The 25,692-nt window shown below is 43.0% G+C and overlaps 4 protein-coding genes across 8 annotated transcripts in view; 1 reads left to right on the top strand and 3 right to left on the bottom strand.

Moving 5' to 3' along the window:
* The first annotated feature begins 12 nt into the window (after positions 1-12).
* Positions 13-4,692, top strand: LOC133165429 (glyceraldehyde-3-phosphate dehydrogenase, testis-specific-like). Of its 2 annotated transcripts, XR_009717597.1 has the most exons (7): positions 31-183; positions 631-708; positions 782-2,145; positions 2,235-2,294; positions 2,418-2,483; positions 2,797-4,527; positions 4,678-4,692. XR_009717597.1 is itself a non-coding variant. In XM_061295079.1 (3 exons), the coding sequence occupies exons 1-3, from the start codon at positions 67-69 to the stop codon at positions 887-889; spliced, it is 303 nt and encodes a 100-aa protein (XP_061151063.1). In that variant the 5' UTR covers positions 13-66; the 3' UTR covers positions 890-1,027. The 2 variants fall into 2 exon arrangements, 1 of the variants encoding a protein (XP_061151063.1); XM_061295079.1 differs by lacking the exons at positions 2,235-2,294; positions 2,418-2,483; positions 2,797-4,527; positions 4,678-4,692 and having other exon boundaries at positions 13-183; positions 782-1,027.
* On the bottom strand, positions 2,238-7,893 carry LOC133165428 (transcription factor E2F5-like). The gene is made up of 9 exons (XM_061295078.1): positions 7,664-7,893; positions 6,525-6,634; positions 6,166-6,327; positions 5,531-5,639; positions 5,065-5,389; positions 4,739-4,867; positions 4,597-4,635; positions 4,482-4,517; positions 2,238-4,168 (listed from the first exon to the last, which is right to left on the bottom strand). The coding sequence occupies exons 1-9, from the start codon at positions 7,790-7,792 to the stop codon at positions 4,092-4,094; spliced, it is 1,116 nt and encodes a 371-aa protein (XP_061151062.1). The 5' UTR covers positions 7,793-7,893; the 3' UTR covers positions 2,238-4,091.
* Positions 7,894-8,145: 252 nt separating this feature from the next.
* lrrcc1 (leucine rich repeat and coiled-coil centrosomal protein 1) lies at positions 8,146-14,639 on the bottom strand. 2 transcript variants are annotated; one of them, XM_061295077.1, is made up of 19 exons: positions 14,304-14,639; positions 13,942-14,147; positions 13,719-13,784; positions 13,482-13,652; positions 13,153-13,319; positions 12,914-13,042; positions 12,341-12,522; positions 11,845-12,013; positions 11,628-11,776; positions 11,261-11,465; positions 11,030-11,148; positions 10,725-10,926; positions 10,466-10,651; positions 10,215-10,389; positions 9,332-9,495; positions 9,047-9,255; positions 8,582-8,719; positions 8,386-8,521; positions 8,146-8,319 (listed from the first exon to the last, which is right to left on the bottom strand). In XM_061295077.1, exons 1-19 carry the CDS (start codon positions 14,345-14,347, stop codon positions 8,203-8,205), a joined length of 2,934 nt encoding a protein of 977 aa, XP_061151061.1. In that variant the 5' UTR covers positions 14,348-14,639; the 3' UTR covers positions 8,146-8,202. The 2 variants fall into 2 exon arrangements, with proteins under 2 accessions (XP_061151061.1, XP_061151060.1); XM_061295076.1 differs by having other exon boundaries at positions 12,824-13,042.
* A 515-nt stretch (positions 14,640-15,154) lies between these two features.
* Positions 15,155-25,692, bottom strand: part of LOC133166125 (RNA-binding Raly-like protein) — a 31,954-nt gene continuing 21,416 nt past the window's right edge. For 2 of the 3 annotated variants that reach the window (XM_061296144.1, XM_061296146.1), the window contains 8 exons: positions 24,552-24,829; positions 17,921-17,996; positions 17,562-17,609; positions 16,719-16,921; positions 16,440-16,541; positions 16,198-16,355; positions 15,867-15,904; positions 15,155-15,714 (listed from right to left, as the gene is read on the bottom strand). In XM_061296144.1, the coding sequence (XP_061152128.1) occupies positions 15,872-15,904; positions 16,198-16,355; positions 16,440-16,541; positions 16,719-16,921; positions 17,562-17,609; positions 17,921-17,996; positions 24,552-24,807 (876 nt within the window). In that variant the 5' untranslated portion in view covers positions 24,808-24,829 and the 3' untranslated portion in view covers positions 15,155-15,714; positions 15,867-15,871. The remainder of the gene's footprint in view (positions 15,715-15,866; positions 15,905-16,197; positions 16,356-16,439; positions 16,542-16,718; positions 16,922-17,561; positions 17,610-17,920; positions 17,997-24,551; positions 24,830-25,692) is intronic. The other variant, XM_061296145.1, reaches the window with a different exon arrangement.

Raw genomic sequence — 25,692 nt, forward strand, 5'->3', positions numbered from 1 at the left:
GGACGTGCTATTTGGCTATCTATATAAGATGACATCAAGAGGCATCAACTGAACGAAAAGGCCGACATGGACACGCGAGTGCTGGCGCTGTTGTTGTGCGTGCAGCTGGTGCAGCTGCTGCTGTCGGCCCCGCCGTCGACGGAAGCCATGAGCATCCCAGGACCTCCGTACCGGCCTCCGCCGGTAAGTCACGTTTGTCTGTTGTTGTTTTTTTCTCCCAAGAATGCAAAACTTATTTCATATACTAATATACTGTGTTTTCCCATCAAAATTGAAAGTGGCATTTATGTACGTCTAAAATTGGAAAGCAAGAATACAGAACATGAAATTCATAATCTTAGGAGTCTCTGTGGAGAATGAAGGATACTTGTAAGATTGACTATTTTTCACAAGTACGCCCGTTTTTTTCGCCCAAAATAGATCTATTTTTTGTAAATAGACAACTGATTTTCTCAGAGAATTTGGGTTTCTCCAAAGGTTTTGACTTTTTTTCCACTGCAAAATTAATTCAGTTGACTCCAAGACATTACTGTAGTAAGATTATATGATAAAAGGTCCAAAAAAGTACAAGAAAACCGCAAAGTTGTTTTGTATAAGTCCGTTTTTCACTGCGTGGTTATTGTGTTGCAGGCGAGAGAAATGCCCAGAAAGAAACACCGGTACTCCAACTGCAGCTGGAGACCCGGAGGATGCAGCACGTTGGCTGTGGTAATTGCTGTTATTGATTGCTGTTTTTTCTCCAATGGATCAAGCTAACCGTGTTGTCTGTCTGTTTCCCAAGATGGGGCTTACTCCTCCTCCTCCTCCTCCTCCGCCCCCACCACCACCGCCTCCTCCTCGCCCAACATTAAATTATATTATATGTTTTTTGAACGGTGACTGGAAATAATCAAGGATTTTGATCAACTTTTTGAAATCTTGTATTCAGTCACTTTAACAAAATATCATCATGTGATACTGTCATCCAATACGTATTTGTATCATGTTGAAGCCTGTTCCGATAATAAACGAATGAGCTGCGCTTGGATGCTGGACTTGCATCTTTTGGTGATGCAAACAAAAAAAGAGGAAGATATGTATTTTCTTGCGGTCGCATTCCGGGTGGCGAAACAAGACATGGACCTTGTTGGCCTCCTGCTGTTGCATTGTTTTGTTGTGCTGCTTCCTCTTTTTCTTTCTGTAATTTCTTGGATGGCATCACACTTAAGACATGCTCAAAACAAAACATGTTTATGACACCAGTGACGTGCGGTGAGGTTAGGGTTAGTGCTTATTTGCGTAAAATATCTATTTTTGGGACAATAGTATGTTAGCATATTATCTTTTCTAGCGTCAAGTATTAAGTAAGACTCACCCCCTTTCACACAGACATGTTTTCTTCAAAAATACTTTAAAAAACAAAAAAAAAAACCTATCAAAATACATATATATTGTCTAAAAGACTTTTTGTTTCCTAAATAATGGACTGTTTCCTCAGAAATGTGTACCAAAAAATTGTTTCTTTAAAAGATATGACCATATGTGCAACATTGTTTTCGCTGACATACTGGAATTTGTTTTTTCCACTCCAAAATAAGCAGTCTTGTTTGTAAAAAAAACTTTGAACCAAGAATAATACCACCATACTGTTATCTAAGACCAGGAGCATGCGCACCTATAGTAAGAGTACAAAAATATTCTTGAAGCTAGCTGTCTTGTGCCCTCGAAAAAAAAAGAACTTTAGTTTTGGTACACTTGTCCTTTGAAGCTGCATATATTTGGCAAAATCTAGATTAGTACATCTACAATATACTAAATTAGTCAGTGAAAGTGCATTCATGATTATTATTGAGCTTTTGTAGTTCTCTTGTGGAAAACTTCCTGTTATTGGGAAAAGCCCTCTTGAAATATTGACATGTCGTAATTTGTGATGTGAGCACGTGTGGACTCACAGGAAGTTATTGCCGCCTTTCACTTCTGATGGGAAGGGTGTTTGCTTTGCTCTATATAAGGAGCAATGTGTCACTTCAGCTATGTGGCGTGTCATTAGCCATGGACAAAATTGTGTTGGTGCTCCTGCTGTGTCTGCAGGCCTTCCTGCTCACCACTGCGTTGGATTCAGATAAGGCCGCCATTTTGTTGACGGACAATCGGCAACTTATCAAGGTGAGAATATTGTTATATGTCATTGAGTCAGAATTAAGGATGAAAGTTGTGATTGACTTTTTTGTGCATGTGGTTTTCTTTTTTTAAAGGGAAGAGCTACACCAAGAATAAGACGACCATACCGTTTTCCAGGAGCATTCACACTTCTAGTAAGAGTACAAAAATATTCTTGAAGCTGTCTTGTACCAATGAGTATGAGTACAAAAAAAACACAACTCAAATTAAAATCAGAGTCCTAAAGTTATTGTTTTTTTTTTTTTTTTAAATTAAAGGGAAGAGTTAAACCAAGAAGATCATACTGCTATGGAAGACCAGGAGCATGCTCACTTTTAATAAAGGTAAAACAATATTCTTGCACAAAGAAAACACAATTGAGATTAAAATCGGAATCCTAAAGTTATAATTTCAAGATTTTTTTTAGAAGAAAATATAGTTTTGAAAGAAAAACTTTTGTGGGGGAGCATTATCACAAGAAAATAGTGAAAATCTTACAAGAGTAAAGGAAAATTTTCTATGACGTTTTGATTTGAAATACTTTCAATTTGCGGGTGCAATTATTTTCTTATCTAGGCGCTAATACTGCAATTGTTTTGACACCAGTTTTTCTTAAACTTGATTTATAATTGAAATGTTCTTGTTTTGTTTCTTTAGCCGGCGCGAAACCAGGTCAGAAAGATGGAAGTCGCCCACGCCTAGCGTGCCAAGCTTGACTTTGACAACTTACAGAAGCTCTGTTTGTTGTTTCTCTCTGCTCTCTAAAGCTAGCTTTTTAAAGACTGTCTGTCTGTTGTGTTGTCGTGGTGGGGAGAAGAAGTGGATATATTCATAAAGTGTGTAAACACCCTATCGAGCTAAATATTCTCATGCAATGCACTGCTGATTAAACATCTGGAACAAGCACTTGTTTTTTCCTGTCATGTTGGAAAATGAAAGGAGTGACGATAGCCAAGCAAGAAAAGGTTAATATGATACGCGTTACTTTTGTCAACAAGAATGTTTTTTTTCCTCCGTGTAAAGATAATTGATCTAATACTAAAGTAACTTTAAAGCTAAAAATCTCCTTTAAAAAATGAACACACATGTTCTAAAACTTACTCCACTTCTAAAAAACCCAAGTCTTTTTATACCTTTATGTTGGAATTTCGTCAACATAATATAAAGCGCAACATTCACATATCCTCAAATGGGAAGGTGAATAAATTGAGATTTCAACTATTTATTGGAAAATGTTTCCAAAAATGTGCAAATAAAGAATTCTTCGAAACAATAAGTCAACGGGAACTTGCGATCATAAATGTGACCAATTAAATAACAAATACAGCTGAAAAAAAAAACTGGATAAAATTATTAACCATCCATTCATCCATCCATTATCTGTACCGTATAAAAACAAATACATAAAGAAAAACCAAAACACCGAGGCCTGAAACGGCAATGTCGCAATCATTTAGGATTCCTGGCACTTTCAACACAACATAAACACATCCATGAGACTAGCGACATTTTTCGGATTGCTAAAAATATGCAAATAAAGAATTCTTGCAAACAATAAGTCAACAGGAACTTGCGATCATAAACGTGGCCAATTAAATAACAAATACGGCTGAATCAAGATCCAGCAAAAAAAACTCTTAAATAAGACTAAAATGATTAATCATATCAAACAAATACATAAAGAAACTAAAACACAGAGGCCTGAAACGACAATGTCGCAATAATTTAGGATTCCAACAAAACAAACACATTCAAGAGACTAGCGACATTTTTTGGATTCCTGAAAATATTCAAAATTTTGTTCAGAATATCGCAGGCATTTTTACTCTGTAAACCGTCAACGAGTTAATGGAGGGACACTAACGTCATAAATAACTTCCCGAAAGTTCAAAACGATTCAAAGGATGTATAGAGAAGAGAAGAGAAGACCAGACCTCCTTGAGTTTCATCCGTTAGTAGTTGAGGACCTGCATATCAAATAGGTCAGACACACCGCCGGTGTCATCCAATGTGAAACTGTAGTCCATGCCTTAAAAAAAATAAAATAAAATAATCAGCCGTCAAATTGATTACTCAAGGAGAAAATTGTCAGACATTAACATGTAAAAGAACTGAAAGAAATCTTTAAATTCCAAGACAAATCTCAAGAGTACATTATTTGACATGTTTTTCCAAAAAGAAATATGTCAATATGTCATATTTACTCATTTTCCTGTTTCTTTACTACAAAAAAATATTAATTCTCATTCAGTTCTAAGCTCGCCAAGTTATAATTGTTTCTTTTCAGGGTGACCCTGACATTCCTTCAGTTTTCAACATTGCATACTCTTTAAGATGCTTACCAGAAGAGATGAGTTCATCAATTAAGTCAACATCTTCTGCAAGAAAGTATGAACAAACAATTTTTGGTTTCAGAGCACAACAGAGACAACATTGCAAACTCTTGAAGATGCTTACCATCAGTAGAGATCAGTTCATTAATTAAGTGAACATCTTCTGCAAGAAAGTATGAACAAACAACTTTTTTCTTTGTTTCAGGCACATATTGTATCCAAAGGTTTGGTGTCATCCTTTGTCCGAACCCAAAAAAAGGCAGTACCATGTCTGTCTTCCTTCATGTGTTCCGCGATGCCATTGTGCCTCAACAAGCTGCTCACATCCAGAAATGAGTGGAACTCTGGTCCAGACAGGTCCATCTCCAAAGCGGTCACCGCCTGATCGAGACACCCTGAAAGAAGACAGGCTGAAAGTGTGCGTGTGAAAAATACATGCGGGCCATTTATATAAAACAATCAGATGAAAATTCAGCATGGCTTTTTCAGCCTCATGACCGCTTATTTTAACATCGATTATATAAAAAAAAAAAAAAAAAAAAGCTGTTTCTTTTGAAACATTTCTATTCCCCCTGTACACTTTGGTGCTTACCCATGAGCGCACGAGTGGACGTTAGCCTCGGAATGCCATTGTGTTCAAGCAGCGCCACCTGCTGGTGTGAGCTGAGCGAATCCTGGCTGCAGAATGAGGAGGCGGTGTTGCTCGAACAAGAGGTGGGGGCGACCGTGGAGAAGGGAGGACAGTGCGGGCTGGCAGAGAGCGTGCACAGCGGCGGCGTGAGATTGGGGGTGGTCATGTCGTCGGGGGGCAAGGAGAAGACGACGGGCGTGCTGCAGTCTGACTCCCGGTTAATGAGCGTGACCTTGATTGGAGCTACCTTGCTGCGCAGGCTCACCTGGTAATTCTCACGACCAGTCTGGTCCCCACAGAATAAAAGAAAGAAGTGGGATTGTAAGCTTTAAAACTTTTTTCCTTGCTTCGAGTAAGTGTAATTAATTCTGTCTCTCTCCAGTGTTACTCCTAATACTCCAAAGGTGGTCTTGCAATATTGTACTACCTTCTCCAGCAGAGTCACCTCCAGCTGCGTCCCAGACGGAGCCATGATGAGGAGAATAGTGTCGCCCCTGAAGGAATTGCAGATGTCCTCATGCGTCACAAAATAATAGGTGGGGGAGTGTTAAGCAAAGAGGATTACAATACATCCAACCGCGGCGGCCAGAGAGCGTGGCGGAAGGAGACGATAAACCAGAAAAACAAGGCCGGGAGCAATTTGGGATTAACCTGTTTGACAATAGCAATTATATTTCTAATCTGCTCACCAGCAGCACATTTCCTCTGTTCTGAGTCAATAGTCCCAAAGAGGACACATATGACTGTGTAATTGTTCAGAGACAAGCAGAGAAATCGATCAATCGCCCCTTTGCAAAAAATAAAAAATAAAAACCCGCATCAGAGCAGAAAGAAAACGTAAGGTGTGAGCAGGTGAGCCAACCTTTGATTTTTATACAGAAATGAACGAAAGCGAGATATCGCCGCAACTGCAGAGCGACACTGTCCTACTGACATAAAATGTTTGTTGAACATTCTTTCCGACATATACATAATGCCACACCGAGCCAAGATTTGAACACAGAACCTCAGAACTGTGATTTGAGGCAGAAGTGATCATCAGCACTAATTACAAAAGGATATTTGTTTGTGTCAGGGCTGCGGTTTAGGCGTACGTTGTTCTCCAGCAGCCACGTCTTCTGCTTGTCCAGCTCTTTCTCTTGGGCATCCAGCTCAGAGATTTGGGCTTGGAGATGCCTAACCTGCTCGAGCTCCTCCTGGTTCTGACTTCCCTTGGTCTCACCCCTGCCAAGTTTTGTATCAGACAATTTTGGAAGATGTTGGCAGTCACATTGCAGGGGAAACAGATTTCGTCTTGTTTGCTCTCGTTGACAATGAAGAACATGTTCAGAATCTTGCGAGGGATTTTAAATGTCATTGTGTGTCATTGGAGCAAGTCCACTTGCGGAAATACCGCAAATCAAAAACGTGTTTTTCCAAACCTCCACTGGATGATATTTTGGGTTATCTTCTCAATCAAGCCCACGCCTTCCAGCACGTTGGTGATGTCGTACACGCGCCTTTTCTGCTTCACTGCTAAGATCTCAGCGGCCTGTCGATTTAAAAACGCAAATGTCGATAAAAATGTAGGCGGCAGGCAGGCAGCATGTTAACATCTTCCCCACCAGCGAAGACGACCTAGCAAATAAACACTACCTGAGGTGGAGGAAATCAGAGACACTGTGAGGCGCGCAAAGAGAGGATTTGGCAAATGAAGCTGCACAAATAGAAAGTTAAACCTGTTTGCAGAAGAGGATGGTTCTACAATGCACGAGTGGGTTGGGGAGGAGCAGTGTAAACATTAGCAAAGTTTGGCGCTCAAGAAGAGAGGGAAAACTAACAAGATCTCACACAATAAAAGGTATGCCTTTCCCCCCTTACTGTAAATACAAAGTCTACGATTGCATCATGGTTTTGTTCACTGGTGCCACATTGCACTGGAAATAAAGCACCATGTGAACCTTCTAACTCAGCACAGGAAGGTCTGAGCAGAAAAACTTGACACTGAAGAGTGTGGAAAGAAATGCCAGAATAACCAATAAAACTAGACAACACGCTTGACACATATAGTTCCCCCCCCCCCCCCCCTAAATGTTAACATTACACACATTTTACAGTATTGTAAAATATTGACTCTAAGGTTGAGTCAGTGGCTGGACCATGGTTTCTGAAAACCACTGACATAAAACACCAATATAAATATAATATGCATTTTCCCAGAAAATCAAGGCGAAATGGATAGGGGACTCAAGAAATAAAATCGAATAGTAAAAATGATGGGGGCCGGATCAATAGGTGACCGAGTTTGCGGAGCTCCACTACGTTTAAGTTAACCATTAAAAAAAAAAAAGACCAAATTATCAACTTTACCAAAAAGTAAGAACAATGTCAGCTTATTAAGTCCACACACAGTTACAAGCTACCGAAGATGGAGTACTCTACTATTAGTAATGGCGACTCCATCACCTGAACGCAGCGCGGTGCACCTGACCACTTTGGTCCCACTTTACTCGGGTGAGCAACAGCTTTAATTCACATCTGCCGTATTTCCAGCAAAACGGAGTAAAACGTTTAATCTGACCTTTCTTAAATCGAAGACGCCATCGCGGGTCTCTTTGAGCAGAGCGACAAACTTCATTGTAAGGAGCCCCAAACTTTTCTCGTGGCGAGTTGGCATCGTGCGAGCAGCCCTCGTCCTCTCGCTGTCCATTTTAGGAAGGTTTTACTTTTTTCCTGAAAGTCAAACTTCACCTCTTGGCCATTTGTTCGTACAAAAAAGGCATTTGCTCGTCAATAAACAAGCGCTTCACCTGTCGGTCTTCTCCCGAACACCCCTGTTAGTAAGTAAGTAACTTGGCCTCCTCCCATTAACTCTACCCGAAAACTATTGACCTTGCCCCTGCAATTCCGCATAGAGACCCCGTGGACACGATTTACGTGACATACATCAAATACCAAAAAAAAAAAAAAAAAATCTATATTATTTGTGACAGTACAATACATTAAATTAAAATAACAAGTAAAGGATTAAAACAATGATGAAAAAGCACACATTCAAAACAATTTAAAATAAGCTAGCTTGTATAAAGCAAATACAGTTTTTTAATTGACCAAGATAATCTAAAAGTTGAAATCTTTTAGCACACTGTTAAGACGTTTCATTTTCTCCTCTGTAATCCTCTTGTTGGCGTCCATCTCAAGCAGTAGCTGACGCATCTCCTCTTCCACTTCGAATACCTGAAATAACAACAAAGGAGCGTGACGCTCCAGCTTTTCCGGAGGATAGAGGCTTTCTGATTTGACCTTCTGATTGGCTTCTTCGATCTGACTGTGCTTGTCGCTCGCCATCTGAAGCAGCTCAGCCTGATGGGCGGCTTGGAGGGACTCGAGCTGCGCGCGAAAGGCGTCGTCCATGCAGCGCAGCTTGTCCACCGCCGCTCTGAAAGAAAGACGTGACACGACGGAACTCCGATAAGGCGGGGTCCCTCTTTTTCCTCACCTGTGTGATTGGCTCAGTTGTTCATTCTCTTCCAGGAGCGAGCGTTCTTTGTTGTCGAAGGTGTCCTTCATACGCTTCACTTGGGTCTCCAGTTGAGTGAGCAGCTGAGCCTTTTCTTGCCACTTTTTTGCAGATTCACTGAAAAGTGAGGAATCGCACAACAGGCACGTTGCATGTTGATGAGTGTCGACAAATAGATATATGTACAAGCTACAGCCCTTTTTATTTTATTTTATGGGGAACATATTTGTTGTGTTGAACTTTTTTTATTTCGACAAAACATCTAAACATTCAATGTCTTGAAATCTTTTTCTGCAATGAGCTGAGAAATCTGTGTATTTTTTTTATGGAAGATGGAATGGATTAAAGGCAGTATCATTCATTTCAATGGGGAAATTTGATTTGATGTACAATCATGCCAAGTCATGAAGACGGAACTAATCAAACTCAAGGCGGTGAATTTACCTGTGAAGTCGCTTTGCCTCTTCTACTTGGGCCTCCTTGTCCTCCAACCGCTGCTTCAGCTCCTCCTTGCGCACGACGAGGTGATCGATGCGTTCCTCCAGCTCCGTCAGCCGAGACGCGTCCTCCTCGAGTCGCCGCTGGAACGTCTTCTCGGCCTGGGCCTTGTCGTCGCGGAGCCTGCGGGCCTGCTCGTCGCGCTCCAGCAGCGTCTACGGAACAGGAAGAGAGACGGTAAGAGACGAGCCGCACCCGTTAGCTTCTCTTCCACGAGCTCATCTGCTTGACCTCTTTGAGTTTGCGGATGGATTCCGTTTGATCCTCAATGATTTTGCTTTTGATTTTGAGGGCGTCGCTGTCGCGCTCAATCTGTTTCTTTTGCGCCTCCACCTCGGCACCCAGGGCCTCAATCCTGGCCTCCAGACGTCCGCGATCCTGAGCCAGAGACGCTCCTGTGGTAAAGACATACGCGAGGACGTGACGCAACGTGCTCAGACATCTCTTTTTCTTCTTCGAGGCAACTCTTTTATACTGTATGAGCCCTTTTCAAATGTTTCTGTTAAGAGTGTGAATTCCATCCACTTTTTTTTTCTCTTTCAGATGTGATTTCATAGTCTGTTTCTCTCTGACTCATTTTCATCTCCATCATTTCTCTTCCTACATGCTTTTCATCAGAGGTCCAAACTATCTCAGTCAAGCTTCTTGTACTTTGAAATGTTGGTTTACCTTCACTGACCTCTGCATGCATTCATTTTTTTTTTTTAATTATTCTATTTTTTTTCCCTCATCAGTCCTGATATGCATCTCTCTGACACTTCCATTACATGAAGCTTCACTTCTACTTTTGTGTGCTGCTGCTTCCAATCAATACCCGATGGCTGGTCTAACCGCGGCTTTATAGATTTTAACTTTTAATTTAATGGGGGCTGTTCCGTCACAAATCAACTTCTCCATTACCCTGGTTTCTTCTCGCATCGAACGAAGGCAATTAAAATTTGTTATCCTCTTTAGGTTGACTGAATCTAATTGTATTGGACAGTTGTTGAGGAACTTAGAGCAGATCAATTTAGGTTTTAAATTGAGGAAGAGTCCCCATTCATTAAAAATACACACCAATTGAAGAATGTTTTATCTCTACATTTCCATGTGTGCTTGATTGTTCTTCACCTACCTTGCTGAGCGAGCTCCTGCCCCCAAAGCCTCCTCTCGGCTCTCAGTCCATCGATGACCGACTCCTGCGCGCCGAGCTGGGCCGAAAGTCGCGCTTTGTCCTTCTTGAGCGCCTCCAGCTGAAGGCGCGTATGGCGGTCCTGAGCCAGGTCGGCCTCCAGAGCCTGAGCGCGCCTCTGTGAGGAGACGGGGCAATCTCAATATTCCGTCCATTCATCTTAAGATTTTTTTTTTATTTAGTCCCTCGGCGACCTTGAACTCAGTAACAGCATCTCTCTTGGCGTTGGCAAGCTCTGAAATGCGAATCTTTTGCTCCTTGGCCAACACGGTGAGCTCCTGCACCAGGGAGGCGGATTTCTTCTCTGCCTGCTGCGACTGAGCCAGCGTCGCTCGAAGCTCCGGCAGCTCTGCCGCCATTTGATCGCAAGCTTTCTTTACCTGCGGCGAAACCACCACTCATCCCGTTTCTGTTGCGCAAAGAACAATATGACGTTTACGTTTATGAGCAGACCTCGGAGAAGCGCGTAGCCTCGATGGTGAGCGCCATGCGGAATTCGTCCTCCAGGGCCGCGTAGGCTTTCTTGCCCTCGTCCACTTTGTCCTTCAACTCAGCCTCCCTCTGAGCGTGACTTTGCCTCTCAGACGCCACTTCTCTTGCCACTGCTGCCAAGAAGTCCGTCCCGCCCGGCTGCAGCCGCGTCCCCAGCTGTTTTCTGGGGACGCAGTTCATGAATAAATGAGGAGTCGTGTCCCATATTGGTTCCCACGCTACAACCGAGGGCTTAAAAATGAATCAAGTCTTTTAAAAGCTCGCACCTGTGCTCTTGTTCCCGGCACGCCAGGAGTTCGTGCAGCTCCTGCACTTTGGCTCTCTGGACATCCAACTCGCGCTTCAGAGACGCCACCTTGTTCTCCAGCTCCTGCTGTCGCTTCACCTGAACGGAGAGACAATCACGAAAATATGATCAAGAAGTGTGTGCGTGACGAAATATGCCAGAAAACTAACCCGTCCTCCCAATATGATGACGCAAATAGTTGAGCGTGTACCTCTTGGGCCTGCTGGCGAGCCCGCAGCGCCTCCCCGTGGGTGACGTCCTCCTCTAGTCGCCGCAGCGCGTGCTTGTGACGCTCCTCGCTCCCGCGAGCCTGTTCCAGCTGCTGGCTCAGCGAGCGGCACCTCCCACCCAGCTGCTCCACGCGTGTTTCCAGCTCGCAGCGTCCCGACCGCTCCTTCAGTAGCAAGTCTTTAAGCCTGAAGGAAGATGCGGCGGTCACCTCACATGTGTGGACGTGATCAACGTGTGCGGCGTCATTAAAACCGCTGCAGGCAATAGTCTCGGCATATGCTCAGCCCAAAAATCGAAACTATTTGGCCGTTGATCTGTGCAGGCGTAACTAGTGTGGCACCTGGTACCTGTCGGTGGTGTGCAAGGCCATACTCTGCAGGTCTTTTTCCTCACTGACTTTGGTCTTCAGGCACTGGAGTTCCTCCGTCAACTTGGTGACGGCCTGCTCGGCCTTCCAGCGCCTCTCCCTCTCCTGGTCTCGCTCTTCTACAATAGCCTGCAGATTGAAGGACGTCAAGAGTCAGATACCAAATGGATTCAAGCAAGCACAAATCCTCCACGAACCTTAAAGGTTTCCTCCTCATTAGACTTGCATTTCACATTGACTGGCTCCTTGCCGGCTCTCGGCGTGACCCTCCTCGCCGGAACGGATGCATCAATGGGCCCTTTGGCGGTGGCAGAGGACCACCTGACAGTAGGTTTTGTAACCCTCTGTTTTGGATTCTCCTGATCACTGGGCACAAAACAAAATGAAGGAACTCAAACTGGATAAAGAAGAGACACTGCAAAAAAAGATGAATAATGAAATGTTGGACAAAAATATTGAACAAAAATACAAGATGAAAATGACGCTATACTTACATTGAATATTTTGAAAAAAAAAAAAACATAATTAAAAAATGTTACTCAAAATAGAAAAATATTGGGTTCAAAGGACAAATATTGGACAAAGAAATACAAATAAAATCGATTGCTGCATCTGATGACATCGGGCTAAAAGTGAAATATTTGTAGTATGATGCCAAGAAAAATGCATCATGTACTGGGGCAAACAAATCACCTGTTTGATCTCTTGCTTGTCCTGGTCGACGCGGGCTTACGGTATTTCGGGATGGCGGCGCGGCTGCCGTTTTCCTTGCCGCTGTCGTACTCGCTTTCTGACGTGCGGTCTGTGTCGTTCACGTCCTTCCGAGCTTTGACCGCAGAGTCGTTAGCTTGACTGGACTGGTGCTTTGCAGAAACCTGAGTCAAATAATAATTAAATGTGTTCAACCCTCATTTAAATATTGCCCAAACTGTGATTTAATTATCATATGATAAAATATTAACTTGTTTTCAGTATGTATACAGTGGTACCTCAACTTATTAAATGCTGTTTATTAAAAAAAAAAAAAAAAAAGTGAAGTTACCTGTGTAGGAAATGTGCCATGTAAATAAAGCTACCTTGATTTATAATGGATGAGCTCATTATTTTTACCAAAGTATTAGAAATAATAATTGTATTCCTACAGCATTACAGTGTGCAGTGTTAAAAACAAAGCACCTGCTGAACAAGGCAGGACACCTGCTGCTCCAGTTTCTTGACTCGCTCTTCGTTTATAGTCAATGTTCGGTCGATGTCGGCCGTGCGGACCTGCTGCTGCTCCTGTTGGACGCGCTCCATGTCAGGTGCTGCCAGCGGATTGCCAAAGGCTTCAGGGGTGACGCTTTGTCCAAAGTGGCTCAGAACTTCCCTTATACTGGGTGTGGTCACAAGAGCATCCTAGAACAAGGAAGACATGTTTTCCATTTTGCTAGAGATGGAAAAAGTATGAACAGTTTTTGTCATTTCACCTCAAAAAGATGGCGAGTCCGAGTGGTATTTAAACTCACCGCTTCATTGTTGCTGGCATCGGAGAGCAGGAGGAGGTCCACGTAGTTCTCCAGCCCGGGGATGTCACATGGACTGTCCGTCGGGGAATATGATGGCTGTCCCAGACGATCCAATCCGTCGAGAAATGACACTTGCGGCAGCGACTGCATCACCATCTCACGGTAACCTGCAACGAAACACGCAAGAGCTGCTCGGTACCACAAATGGAAAATAAATACCTTGGAACCTGACAAGTTGAATTGCTGTTTTGAAGATATTTGTGGTGCAACAGCTTCCCAGAACATAGTTCAGAGGATCCAATGTATTGTAATGACAGTCACGGTCTCACCTGGTTTCATGCACAGCGGGTTGCCTTTGCCGCCGTGGCTCAAAAACACCTCTCTCAACCCCTGCAACCCCAGCAGGCACTGCAGGAGGTGCTCAATGCTGGCAAGACGGTTGCTATGGAGACTGAGGTGCCTGAGCTTGCGTCCGCCGGGGCCTTGGAGATGCAATAGGCCTGGCGGGCAAATCACAATCACCACGACCGCCAATAAAAGACTATTGGAGTCTCCACTGAACTCACCACTGAGGTCGTTTATCTGATTGAAGGACAAGTCTAACCTTGTTAAATTCACCAGACCCTTCAATCCTGTGCGTCACAAAACAACAACGACAACAGTCATTCGATCGGAAGTGCCTTCGAGTGCAGCAGCAACAACAAAAAAACGGTATGAGTACTACGATAGATACTCAAATGGAAATCAATACAGTATGTATAAAGTTTGAAAGCTCTTTAGTGGGCTCACCCTCAACCTTGGTGATGGCATTGCAGGACAAATTTAAAGTCCTCAGGGCCGTGAGAGAAGCAAGACCCTCAATAACAGCAATGCAGTTGGAAGAGAGGTCCAAGTGTCTCAGGAGAAGCGCCGATGCTAAACCCTCAATCCTCGGGATGCGGTTGCAGTGCAGGTTGAGCGATGTGATGGTGGGACGCAGAGGAACCTCCAGCAAGCTAGACAAGGAGAGACACTGGCTTCTTAAGGAGGTGATTTGCAGTCCAAACAAGAACACGGGTCAAAAGGATGGTAAAGAATCACCAAAAGAAAACTACCATATAACCACAAAAATTGAACAAAATCTACTGGGTATAAGACACAAAGGCACTTACCTTGAAATACCCTTGTCAATCAAACTTATTTCCTTTTCTTCCATAACACGAAACGATTAGAATCCAAAAACAGGTGGACAGCCACAAGGGTGACGTACGTCATCAACACTAGAGTTCGCTTTTATATCGGGTAGGTGGTCATGGTAACAAAAAAAAAAAAGCTTGCAACGAAGTTGACGAAGTTAACAACACGCGACGTGTCGTAAAATAGTCTTAAAAATACTGCTTTTGTTGTAAACTGGCCAAAGGTGCACTTGGAGCTTACTTGGTTTACTTTTCCGTCGTTGAACTGGCCGCTTTTTTCCTGTTTACGTGACGTCAGAGAACAACTTCCGGGAAGAGCCATTGCTCCGCCCACTGAAATCGACGCATGCGCATACGGAGTTTTAATTTAGGCCTACAGAACGCATTACGCATGCTTGATTTGATAACGTTTAAATTACAGCAAGCAAACAAGTGACATTTAAAACTAAAAATACATCTTCATTGGCATTAAAAACAAGAAACTCAAATTAATGCCTTGCTCTTGATGCAGTCAAGAAGCTTTCATCGCTAATCGATGCACGTAATTTCTCCACCAAATAAAAGCCTCCGCTCACAACACACCTTTTCTCCTCCTAAAACCTGACACTGTCTAAATGTGAGTACAGAAACGCCCCAAATAAAGCCCTAAAAAAAAATCTATAAAAATGTCATACCGCTAATAAATACCTGAAAAATTCTCCATTTTTAAAATTGTCTTGCTTGCATTAAACATCTTGTTCGGTCTCCTTTTTTGCCCAAAAAGGACTCTTCCCTTAAAAATAAAAAAAGCATTAACTCAACATAATAAATGAAACTTTTATGGGAGGAACTGTTTTATTCCAAAAACCCATCTTATTATTCATAGCTGTACAACCAAAGCAATGAATACAAATGATCCGTGACAATCCCTTTCTATTTGTTACTACATGCTGATTGTAAAAAATATTCATCTCTTCTTTGACAGAATGTAACAAGGACACTGTAAAATGGGTACTGTGACCGAAAGACAAAAACTAAATAACTGTACAAGTAAAGCAAAGCACATTAAGTGGTTCCTCTTACATTCATATTTTCAACATACATTTGCTGTACAACAGAATTATAGACAATACGGACGGACCATAGAGGCTGAAGCACAAAGCATATTGTACTTACAAGTTAGCATTTGCCGATTGCTCTTTTCGTTTGATCTTGCCGCTCAAAACCAGTTTGGATGACAACCCATCGGGACTGTCAATATTTGTTTTTTCTTATTTTAATCTGATGAGGCATACACGGAACAAACAAGTCGTTGCCTCCGTTGTTGATCTTTCATTTCAAACAGTTCTTCTGGCTGACCGAGGCTTTGCTGGTTAACTTCTGCAATCTTTGTGCACTGCAGGCTTCACTGGAAAACAGAAATATCACAATCAAGTCTTCTTCTTAAAGCAAATGCTTGGCACCATGCTGTTGAATAAAGAAAGAGCCCAAATAAAAGGCGAATTTCTTGCAACCTTTACAAGCTCACGTTAATGTTGTCGGCCTTTCAATCCCACTGACCTTGCTCAGTTGTCGATATCTGATATGTGGTTCTCTCTCTGCAATTACAAAAACACAAGGATGATAATAACAATAATAATTCTTTGACAAGTAGCCCACTAAGTTTCTCTTAACCAGAAATTTGACGCCGGAAGGAGAAACCGTTACTAGCGAAATACTTTTCTTTACTACAGTTGACAGTAAGTAATGTTGAAAGGTGACTTCAATCTTCATTGCTGTCTCGTTGATAAAGGTTTTAGGATGATTCGATATTATTCCCTATGAGACTGTCAATCCAAAATATTATGGTTACAATTTGTGTCCATGGGACGTGATTATTCTGACATCTCACCATGTCACCGGCGCCCTCGTCCTCAAAGTAATCGTCGCCGCCGTCTGTCATCTCCCCAGCCTCGGCCTCGACATCCGCACCCAATTCATCTCCACCAGAGTGGTCGCCCTGGTTGCTGTGGTGACACTCGCACGCCTCCTCGTGTTTTCTCTGCATCTCTAGTGAAGGAGAGAGCACCAGAGCCCCGATGTAATAAGGACAAAGTTGGCCAGCGTATATTTTACGCTCGCTTTCTATCTTACCATGCTGCCTCTCAAATTTGTCAAGCCTTCCCAGCAGGGAATCGATCTTGGTCTTGATCTGCGACAGTTCCTTTTTGATGCTCAGCAGATGCTCTGTCTTCACTGCGCGGTGGCACATGCCATCAAAATCGTACGATTACAATACCAGGGTTATAGCGAGCGTTCCACACCCATCCACCAATGATGAAAATGGATAAATACGATGAAACGATTTTAGGAAATCATCAAAAATATGATAATGTTCAATACAAGAAGAAGAAAGTGGAAAAGACAACGTACGTTTGGGTCCCATGACAGAAGACGACGGGATGTTGACAAGCCTTGGGGAAGAGGAGGAGGACGAAGAGGACGATGAAGAGCAGGTTCGGACGGAAAAAGAGGACTTGATCCTGCGCGGGACGGACGGCACGACGAGCCGTGAGCGTTTCACCGGAATGACGGCCCGGGCGGGTGGCACCACGCGACCGTGGTACTCAAACAATCTGAGGACGCAATAGACGCCATGAAACGGAATTTAAATGATCAGCAAAAACACATTTTGAGAAACCATTCGTCACTAGCAAACAACACAAGGCACAAATAGGAATAAAATCAAAATAATTCAAAGCGCAGGAAGTAATCAAAGCAATGAAAATGTCAAAAAAGATGATAAATCGACATGAATGAGCAGCCCAGAGACAATCTGACAGTCGGCGTTCGGCTAAAAGCCTCATTAGGAAGCCCGGAGTGGAAGAAATAGAACGCTCCCGATACGACGCTCATTATGCCTTCATATATTCGCGTTGCCTGGGATGCTAATTCTAATGAGGAAACTCAACCAGAAAAATGAGATGACAAATAAAGAAAATATGAGCGCAGTGGTGGGGAACCTTGATTCATGAGGTCCTTGTAAAATATTTATTAGTGCTGTGGTGGAAAGGCAAAAGTCTAATGGCTGGCCTTTTTGGGGAAAGGAGAAACAGATTTTCACGTGAGAAGTTGCAGAGAAATAATTCTTTAATAATTCACTGAAGCTGTGTCCCAGTGGATTTTTGTTGAATTTTCAGGGGGAGGATGGAATCGACAGGGCAATTTCCATTCATTCCAATGGGAAAAGAGAATTTGCAATCATAAACAACCTACCTGCTGTAAAAATCATCTCTGTAGTAGTCGTAGTCAAACTCGTAGCCACTGCAAAAACAAGTCCAAGGTGAAATTAGACATCCAAGATGGACTGAGTAATAAAGGAGATGATCAGAACCGCTTTTGATTGACATGGCATTTAATTATAGCAAATGTTTGGCCAAGATAAGCAGCCTGGAGTAAGCAGAAAAAAATACCCCGTAAACGTAACTGCAGAAATGGGCTCGGTAAATGTGTTTTTATTAAGGGCAAAAAAAATACAGTGAGACCTCAATTTAATTGACTAATTGGGGGAGGGGCTTGTCCAACGTCCATCAAAGTAACTTCTTTTTGTGACTTAATATGGTGTGAAATCCAACCTGTAGAGGGTGGACAGCGGCCTCTTGGTGGCCAGCTTTGGCCGGTATGGTTTGGGCTCTCCTGCCATGTTGATATCTGGAAAGACAAAGCACAGAGCACAAAACCTTCACGCTTCTGCTAGGAAGCAAAACCAAACGTCAGTGAAAGCCTACTAGAGCAACTGAAATGTATATTTGCTAAATCAGATGCAAATAGTGGCAGATGTTTCCAAATTGCACATGTTTGATTTCCATTATTAAAAGGGTGTGCGCACTTGTGCAAACATATCATTTCTACTGCCTCTCTTGAAAAGATTTGATTTTAGCTCACACTAACGGGTAGAAGTTTTTGAAATGATTACTCTTGAAATTTCAGTAAAACTTGGCATTTGAACAGCATATTTTATAGCTACTGTGTCATCTAGTGTTCACTTCCTTTTCTTCTACAGCTTCTTTCTTAATGCCTTTCTTGGCCTTCACAGCACGTAAGGCGAAAAAACGATGACAACTCTCAAAAGAGATTAATGGCAATTCTAATTTGCGACAGAAAAGCAAACCACGGGAAATTCCGTCACACTTTACCGGTAACTCGTTTCATGCCTACAAATGAGTCCCGGATGCATTAGCAGATGAATCTGCACACAAGGCCTGTCGTACTGTTATGATTGACAGCTCCTTCCAAAAAAAAACATCCTGCCTTCTGCTCAATCAGCCTGAAGTGCGCGCTGCTCAAGGTCGCACATGACAGCGCAAACAAATGGCAGACGGACAAGCCAAGAAGTGCGTCTGACGCATGAGTCACCGCCACCTGCGAAAAAGTTGTGTCGATAAAATATCGACAGGCTCGGCGGGAGGAAGTTATTTAGCCGGAAGACTGCTTCCACCGCAATAACCGAAACATGCACAAGTTGCGGGTGCCACCCCGCTTTTTTAATTTCAATTGACTGACACTCGGCTTTGAAGTTGGACCTCTTCTGTTCCAAATTCTCAAAAGTCTGCTGCCTCGGAACAAACGGACCAAGAGTCATCTCTCATTTTCAACCACTTGCTAGATAGTCACATTCTTTTGATCGAGGACTCTTTCTCACATCTCCCTAATGGCCTAAAGCGGGAGAAGGAAAAGGAGGATGCGGAGGAGAGGAGCATCAGTGGCTCTCAGGTGCGCAGGGACAGCCGCATCCTTGTAATTAGGCCGCAAGAAGACATGAGGGATGGCTCCCGTAACAAACGGCGGGCGCTCTCCGTGGACCCCTTCACCGCTCAGGTCGTAAAAAGATTAATTCCGAAAGGAAGCGCCTCGCGACGGCCCTCCTGAATAATTAGTCATTATGTGGGGAAAAATGGCGCAAAAGTGTGTACTTGTTGCCGTGAGCATCTGTTAAAAGTTGGGGGGGGGGGGGGGGGTTTGGCGTTGCCAAGCAATAGCAGTCCCAAAAGTCCAGCTTTGAGAGGGGGCATAAAATAACGTTTCCTCATATTCAACACGCGCACAGCGCAGAACAAGAGCAGACACACTGTACTAGACGCACGATACAAATCGTCGTCCACAGCAGGTTACCGTTTTTTCCCATGTATAATGCGCAAAATTTAACGAATTTATTGTCCTAAAATCTGGGGTGCGCATTATACATGGGTACAAAATAAATAAATAAATATATATGCCATTTTTAGGGTGCGTATTATACATGGGGGCGCATTATACATGGAAAAAAACGGTATTCTACAAGTCGCTCATAACAAAGGTTTAGCTTACCAGCCGTCAGGACAAATGGCTTGTAGCTCACAAGCCTCTTAAATCGGGTCACTGCTACCTCAAGGTACCACCGTATGTGTTTGTATATATTTTTGGTGGAACTCTTGTAAAAGACTGCTTTGGATGAGTGATTGTACTTGACAGGGCAGTGAGGTACGACACCACATGGGGGAGAGAGAGGCTACATGGCGTTAATCCCCAAAGATAATCTTTTGGCAGGCAAAGTCAGAACAAAGTCAGCGTCTGCTGTGACGGGCGTTGATGGGAGCAGGTGAGCGCGGCGCATTTGATGAAGCGATCATGCAGAGCGCCGGCGCCGATACAAATTGGTTTGTAAGAAGCATCGCCGCAGCGCTCCCGAGATTTCAATCGACGCCGTGTTCTTTGCGCCCCTGCAAATCCGACAGGCCAGACTTCAATAATCCCCAATCTTGTCTCAAGGGCACACGCGACGACAACGGTTGCGCTTTTTTTTATGGCGCCCGAGAGTGTGTTTTCGTCTTGGAAGGACGGAATGACAAAGCGGACACTTTCAATGAGCGATTCTGGCCACGGGATTGAGAAGACATTCAGAACGGGACCAACAAACATGATTGGTTGACCCCTAAGCCTTCTGATCCAGGGAGGAGAATTTCTTCCCCGATTCAGTGAGGACCCTTTTGTCCTAATTCGAACCTCAACTAACTAACAAATGAGGCTCATACAACACGTGTCATGCGTGTAGCGAAACATCTATCACTGTGAACACCTTGTCTGGAATGCTCTTCCCCATGTTGGGAATGGACGTGTGGATTAATCAACACCTTGTCCTTTTCCTAATGAATTCTCTGTACTTTGCTCTGGAGCCAGCGTGAGGAAAATGGCCACTTTGGCAGCCCGTAAATTTCACCGGAGCTCCTAATGTGATTCTTTTTTACGAGATGGGGCCAAGTATGGGAATTTGAAGGGATTAATACGTCATGAGCGCAGCGCCACACTACATTTGGATAAAAGCTGACGAGGCAACATTTTCACGACAACTTCTATGGCCTTTTAATCAAGCAAAAGAGGCAAAACAGTCTCTGGGTTTATGACTCTCCGATACGAGAGTCTTGTTTAGGAGTCAAGCTTCAAGAAAGTGCAATTTAGGACTTTGAAGAATTGGTTTGAAGGCTATTTTGATCAAATTCAACCAAAACAGCTAGTTTGCAGCTATTTCTAGCAGCTAACATTACCACCTGTTGAAGCGACTTCCAGTGAACTACGCTGACGCCAAAACATGCGGACTTTTCGTCATATTTCGGGTTTATTTGAGTGTTTGTGCTATTTAAACGGCATACTTTGCAACTGAATTGATTACCCATCCAAAAGTTAAAAGCAATTTAGCTCATTTACGACTAGTGAGTCAGTGTTTTTTTTTGTTCCCAGCATGAATGGCAAATGCTCCTCTCTAGCCTGTCGAGACAGACAATATTACGTATTCATAATTGCAGTTGTTGCACGTACCACCTGAGAATGGGCTTATGCAAGCCCACTCCTCACGGAGCAATCAAACGGAGAGCACACAGTACGCACATCATTTTTCCACTTATTAGTAATCACTTATGCATGCTTAAAATTCTAGTAGACCCTGCAATCAAGTCAGAAAGACAAAAATACCAAAAAATATATTAATAAGGGGGTGGGTGGGGGGTTAATTCTATATTATAATTGTTTACTTAGTTTGCTTAAAGTTGTCTGATGAATAAAAATGAAGGTTGTGTTTTGGCCATGGTATGACTGGAACTGATTGGTCCTTTCTCTTTTTAATGAGTTTTTTTCCGTCATGAAAGAATGTTTTGTTCCAGTAGGGTACAAACTAAAATCAAAAAATAATTATCAAAATGAAATAAAAAATTCATATAGACACATATATAGATACATATGATAATGATAGATTAAACTCAAAGGAGATTTTTGATCCAATCCAAATAAAAATGGTATAATTGAACGTTTTTGCAGACTATATCCTATGGCTGTCCTTCGTGGAGTATAATCATTTATTGAGAATTTAAACGCATCCTAAAAGCTCATGAATCCATTATAGTGCGTCCAATTTACAGTCCATGCTAAAGACATGTACGTAGTAACCCTTAGAAAGAAACTACAAGATTAAATCAACTTTTGAGAGGACTGCAAACACATTTTCATGCAAAATGGATTCTAAAAAAAAAAAGAAGCTCCTTCTGTATAGCAAATATACTCACATTTCTGAACGCGGCGGCGCCTGCCTTTGTACATGTTTGGAGCAGAGAGAAAAGATGCTTGACTTTACCTCTTCTTCCTCCTTCTCCCTCTCCCCAAAAACAGAGCGCATGTGTGTGCGTGCGCTTCCAGACCCAGCCAAGCAGACCGTACCATTTGTCAAAACATCCCGGGGGGTGAAAGAGTGAGGGTATTTTTCATTTTTATTTATTTTTTTCGCCTGATATAAGTAAGATTCATGCCTGTTTGCTTTTGATGCAGATGTCAGGCAATCAATCCCAAGGGAGTCACTAAAGTTCAAAAGTCTGTGTTCTTCAGGTTATCAATAGCTTGTTTAGGTATCTGGTTAAGGTTATGGCCAGGCAAACATATGCTGGCTCATTCTGCGCAGTACCCAACAAGCACATTACAACATTAAAGTAAATAAATAAATAAAAAAAACAACCGCAAAAAGCATCCCAAAAATACTACCGAGTACATATAATGTGATGAATTAATGAATTATTAACTTCCAGATAAAAAAGTCAGTTTGCCACAAAATTCACAGATCTGTCTCGTTGCTGCGCTTGAAGTTGGAACAAGAAACTCAACCTGCCTCAAAGAAAACGTGTGCTTTCATCATCTAAAAGTAACGTTGCTCATTTTCGCTTCATCGAGCTCGTCATTTCAGACTGAAACAGTTTGAGAGCCGTTGCTGCCTTCGGGGGGCCACAAATGAAGCCACCTTAGAACCGGAATTTGCAATTAGAGCTCTGAAGTGTTATGCTTAATACTATCACCATCTAGTGTTCGCAAAAGTAGAAGATCCATGAATGCTTAACAGCTAAAAAAAAAAAAATGAATTTATTAATTGTCAACTGCAGTAGAGGGATTCCGCCACATGGAGGCACTGCGGGACTATTACACAGCACAAGAAAGCTTCCATCGACTCACGTCATCATATCTGAGCAGAGATTATTTTCAAACATAATCAAGCCTCCATAAATGCATGAGTCAGCAGTCTCCACCTTGCTGATTGCACATTAGCCAGTCATAAACGAACACAAAATATGCATAACAGCGTCATTTGGATATGACCTCGCCAACCCCTCCAATGCGGCCTAAAGTGAACTTCATGTTTTAAAGATAAGGCGTTCGTTCATCTTGAGAGGGGCGACCCAGTCACACTTGCAACGGAACCCTCGCACTTACTAAGAATTCTTAAAACTACAGTAGATCCAGCCTGAGAAGAAAGGAGGCTTACATTTTTTTTTTTTTTTTTAAACTTAATTTATCCTTAGAAGGAAGGGTTGAATACGTCGAAAGGAGGAAAGGGAGAACAGAAGGACGAGGAAGCAGGATGGAAAGAAGGGATTGTGATTTTTCTATGATGTTTCTTTTTAACCCTTAATTTGGATGAGGCCTTTTTTTTTGTTCGATATGGACAGCCCCCGAAAATGCAACTGTGAATTCCACAATGTATCTTAGCACGTCTTTCGTCCTTCATTTCACTCATGACAAAGTGCCGCAGCTTTGACTTTTTTCATTATCTTCTTACTTTACTTCACAAGTTAATAATGATCTTTCGTACAGACGAGGGTAAAAAAAAAAGACAGTGAGCTGAGTAATTGTGTGACAGTGGAGCCTAAGAGCTTAATTAAAAAATCATATGCTCAGTTGCTTTAACAGCACACCGCTCCTAACCTTGCAGAGTGGAAGAAAAAGAAGAAGAAGCGGCCGGCCGCCAGCTCTTCTGAGGGGAGAATTCCATTTTTGTGTTCAAGGGCACCTCAGCGGTGTGATGGCACCGCCAATTTCGGACCAGCTAAAAGTCTGCACACCCCTGCTCAGACGCCAACCGGACCAAGAGACGTTGCTGAACCCCTTTTTTTTAATACACTTCTCTTCATTTTACACTTGACTTAAACATCGGTTTTACGCCGTGGACGGAAAGGATGCTTTCACCGAGGTTGTCGATGCGATTGGTCCCAAATGGGCATGACAGGCAACACGCACACACACGCTCTCCACCTCAGTCCAATTAAGTGAACACCACTCACTGCAGCCAGAAGTCCATTTATATTCAACGAGAGCACGAGCAAGGACTATGGACGAGCCGCTGAACAAATCAATAAGTAATATCGAGAGGATTTAAGTGGCGGGTTGCTGGAAGCACTGACGGGGTACCGGCCCGTCCTGACGTTTACAGGTCTACATTTTACAACGAGTAGCTGGGCGTTCAAGGTCACATCAACACTGCAAACAATATGTCAAAATATTAATTAATAGCGCAAATCCTGAAATATGCAATCTGGATGAAGGTGCAGATTAAGGGATTGTTTTCAGTAGACACGAACTGTATAATGCTCATTCCTGCCACCTACTGGACTGGAGTGAAACAGCATGTCATGATTTTTGATGACCACAGTCAAACGGATATGATTAGGGATTGCCTTAGAGGAGGTATTTGTGGCAGCAATGTTTTTTTTTTTGTTTTTTTTTTTTTTTTAAAAAGACTAACGTGGCTCTTTTCAGGATGTAAAAATGATTATGTTAGAGTAATCTCTAATCCAAATGAGGCAGAGGAATTCCTTTCTTTCAGCCCAGTTAAAATGGATCTTCTCGGATTTCTATCATTGTCATGAGTGAACGAGTTGTGCGCGTTTCATGAATGATGTAAGACGAGATCAACGTTACCTAGCGACTGTCCCGCAATGACCCTGTTGTTCTCGCCCGCCACAGCTGCCCGGGCGTTCCTCTCGCTGACGTACTGGACAAAGGCGTAGCCCTTGTGCACGGAGCATCCCACGATCTTGCCGTACTTGGCGAAGATGGCCTCGATGTCGGCTTTGCTCACCACCGCCGTGTTGAGGTTGCCGATGAAGACGCGGGAGTTGAGCGAGCGCGGGTCATTCTTGTTGGTCACGTTGCTGGTCTGGCTCTTGCCGGTCATCCTAGACCTGCCGCAGTGCCTGCTGGCCAAACACAAGGGGGCGATGTTATGGCTCGGAATGTGTACAAATCAGGCGTGAACTAGTTTCCAAAATAATCGAATGACCCTTTTTTTCGCCCTTCAATATTGTGATTATTTCTAATGTGCGATTATTTTTTGGAAGCTCCTCATCCCATGAATTTTTTAACAAGCACAAGAAATCAACTCATCGGTATTCTTATGAAGTGAGTCCAGTCATCTGCCAGAACGTAGCGAGAGCTCCTATCGCAATTGGGCGCAAGACAAACCAAAAGAATCGACAGCTTGCATGTCAAATAAACTCTGCAATTTCCTGTCAATGTCACGAGATGACGGCAAAGCGCCACTTTTATGAAAGGGAGGGCGTTGCGAGGTGTTTCGCAAAGCGCACAAAACAATGAAGACGTCAGTGAATCGGATAGGTGAGTTCAAAAAAGCCATCTGTAAACATGAATTTGGCAATGGGAAGGGCAACATAAGCCTCACGTTTGAAAATAGCACATTTTCACACTTGATTTTGTCACGCCCTATATAGTTATGCTTCCTGCACGAGGTGTAAACTAGCTCAGTTAAAAAAAAAAAAAAGATGTATGATGACAAGTTTTCCTGGAGGTGCACGTCAGTCAGACAAATCACCGGCACCGAGTGAGCCCCGCGGCGGGTAATGCTTTCGACGTGTTAGCAGTGCTTGGTGGCGTGTTTACAGCCTCCCTACGGCACCACGCGTTTGTTCCCCGTCATGCCGCACGGCGCCGAGGGGATCAGCAGATCTGATTGCAACAAGAGGGAAGAAGAAGTTAGGGAGGTCTCTCAGAGTTTAGACCCACATTCAAGGATCATTAATATTCATGGTGACGAGCATATGAG

This window comes from Syngnathus typhle, linkage group LG13 (assembly GCF_033458585.1).
Source record: "Syngnathus typhle isolate RoL2023-S1 ecotype Sweden linkage group LG13, RoL_Styp_1.0, whole genome shotgun sequence".
Taxonomy (NCBI): Eukaryota; Metazoa; Chordata; class Actinopteri; order Syngnathiformes; family Syngnathidae; genus Syngnathus; species Syngnathus typhle.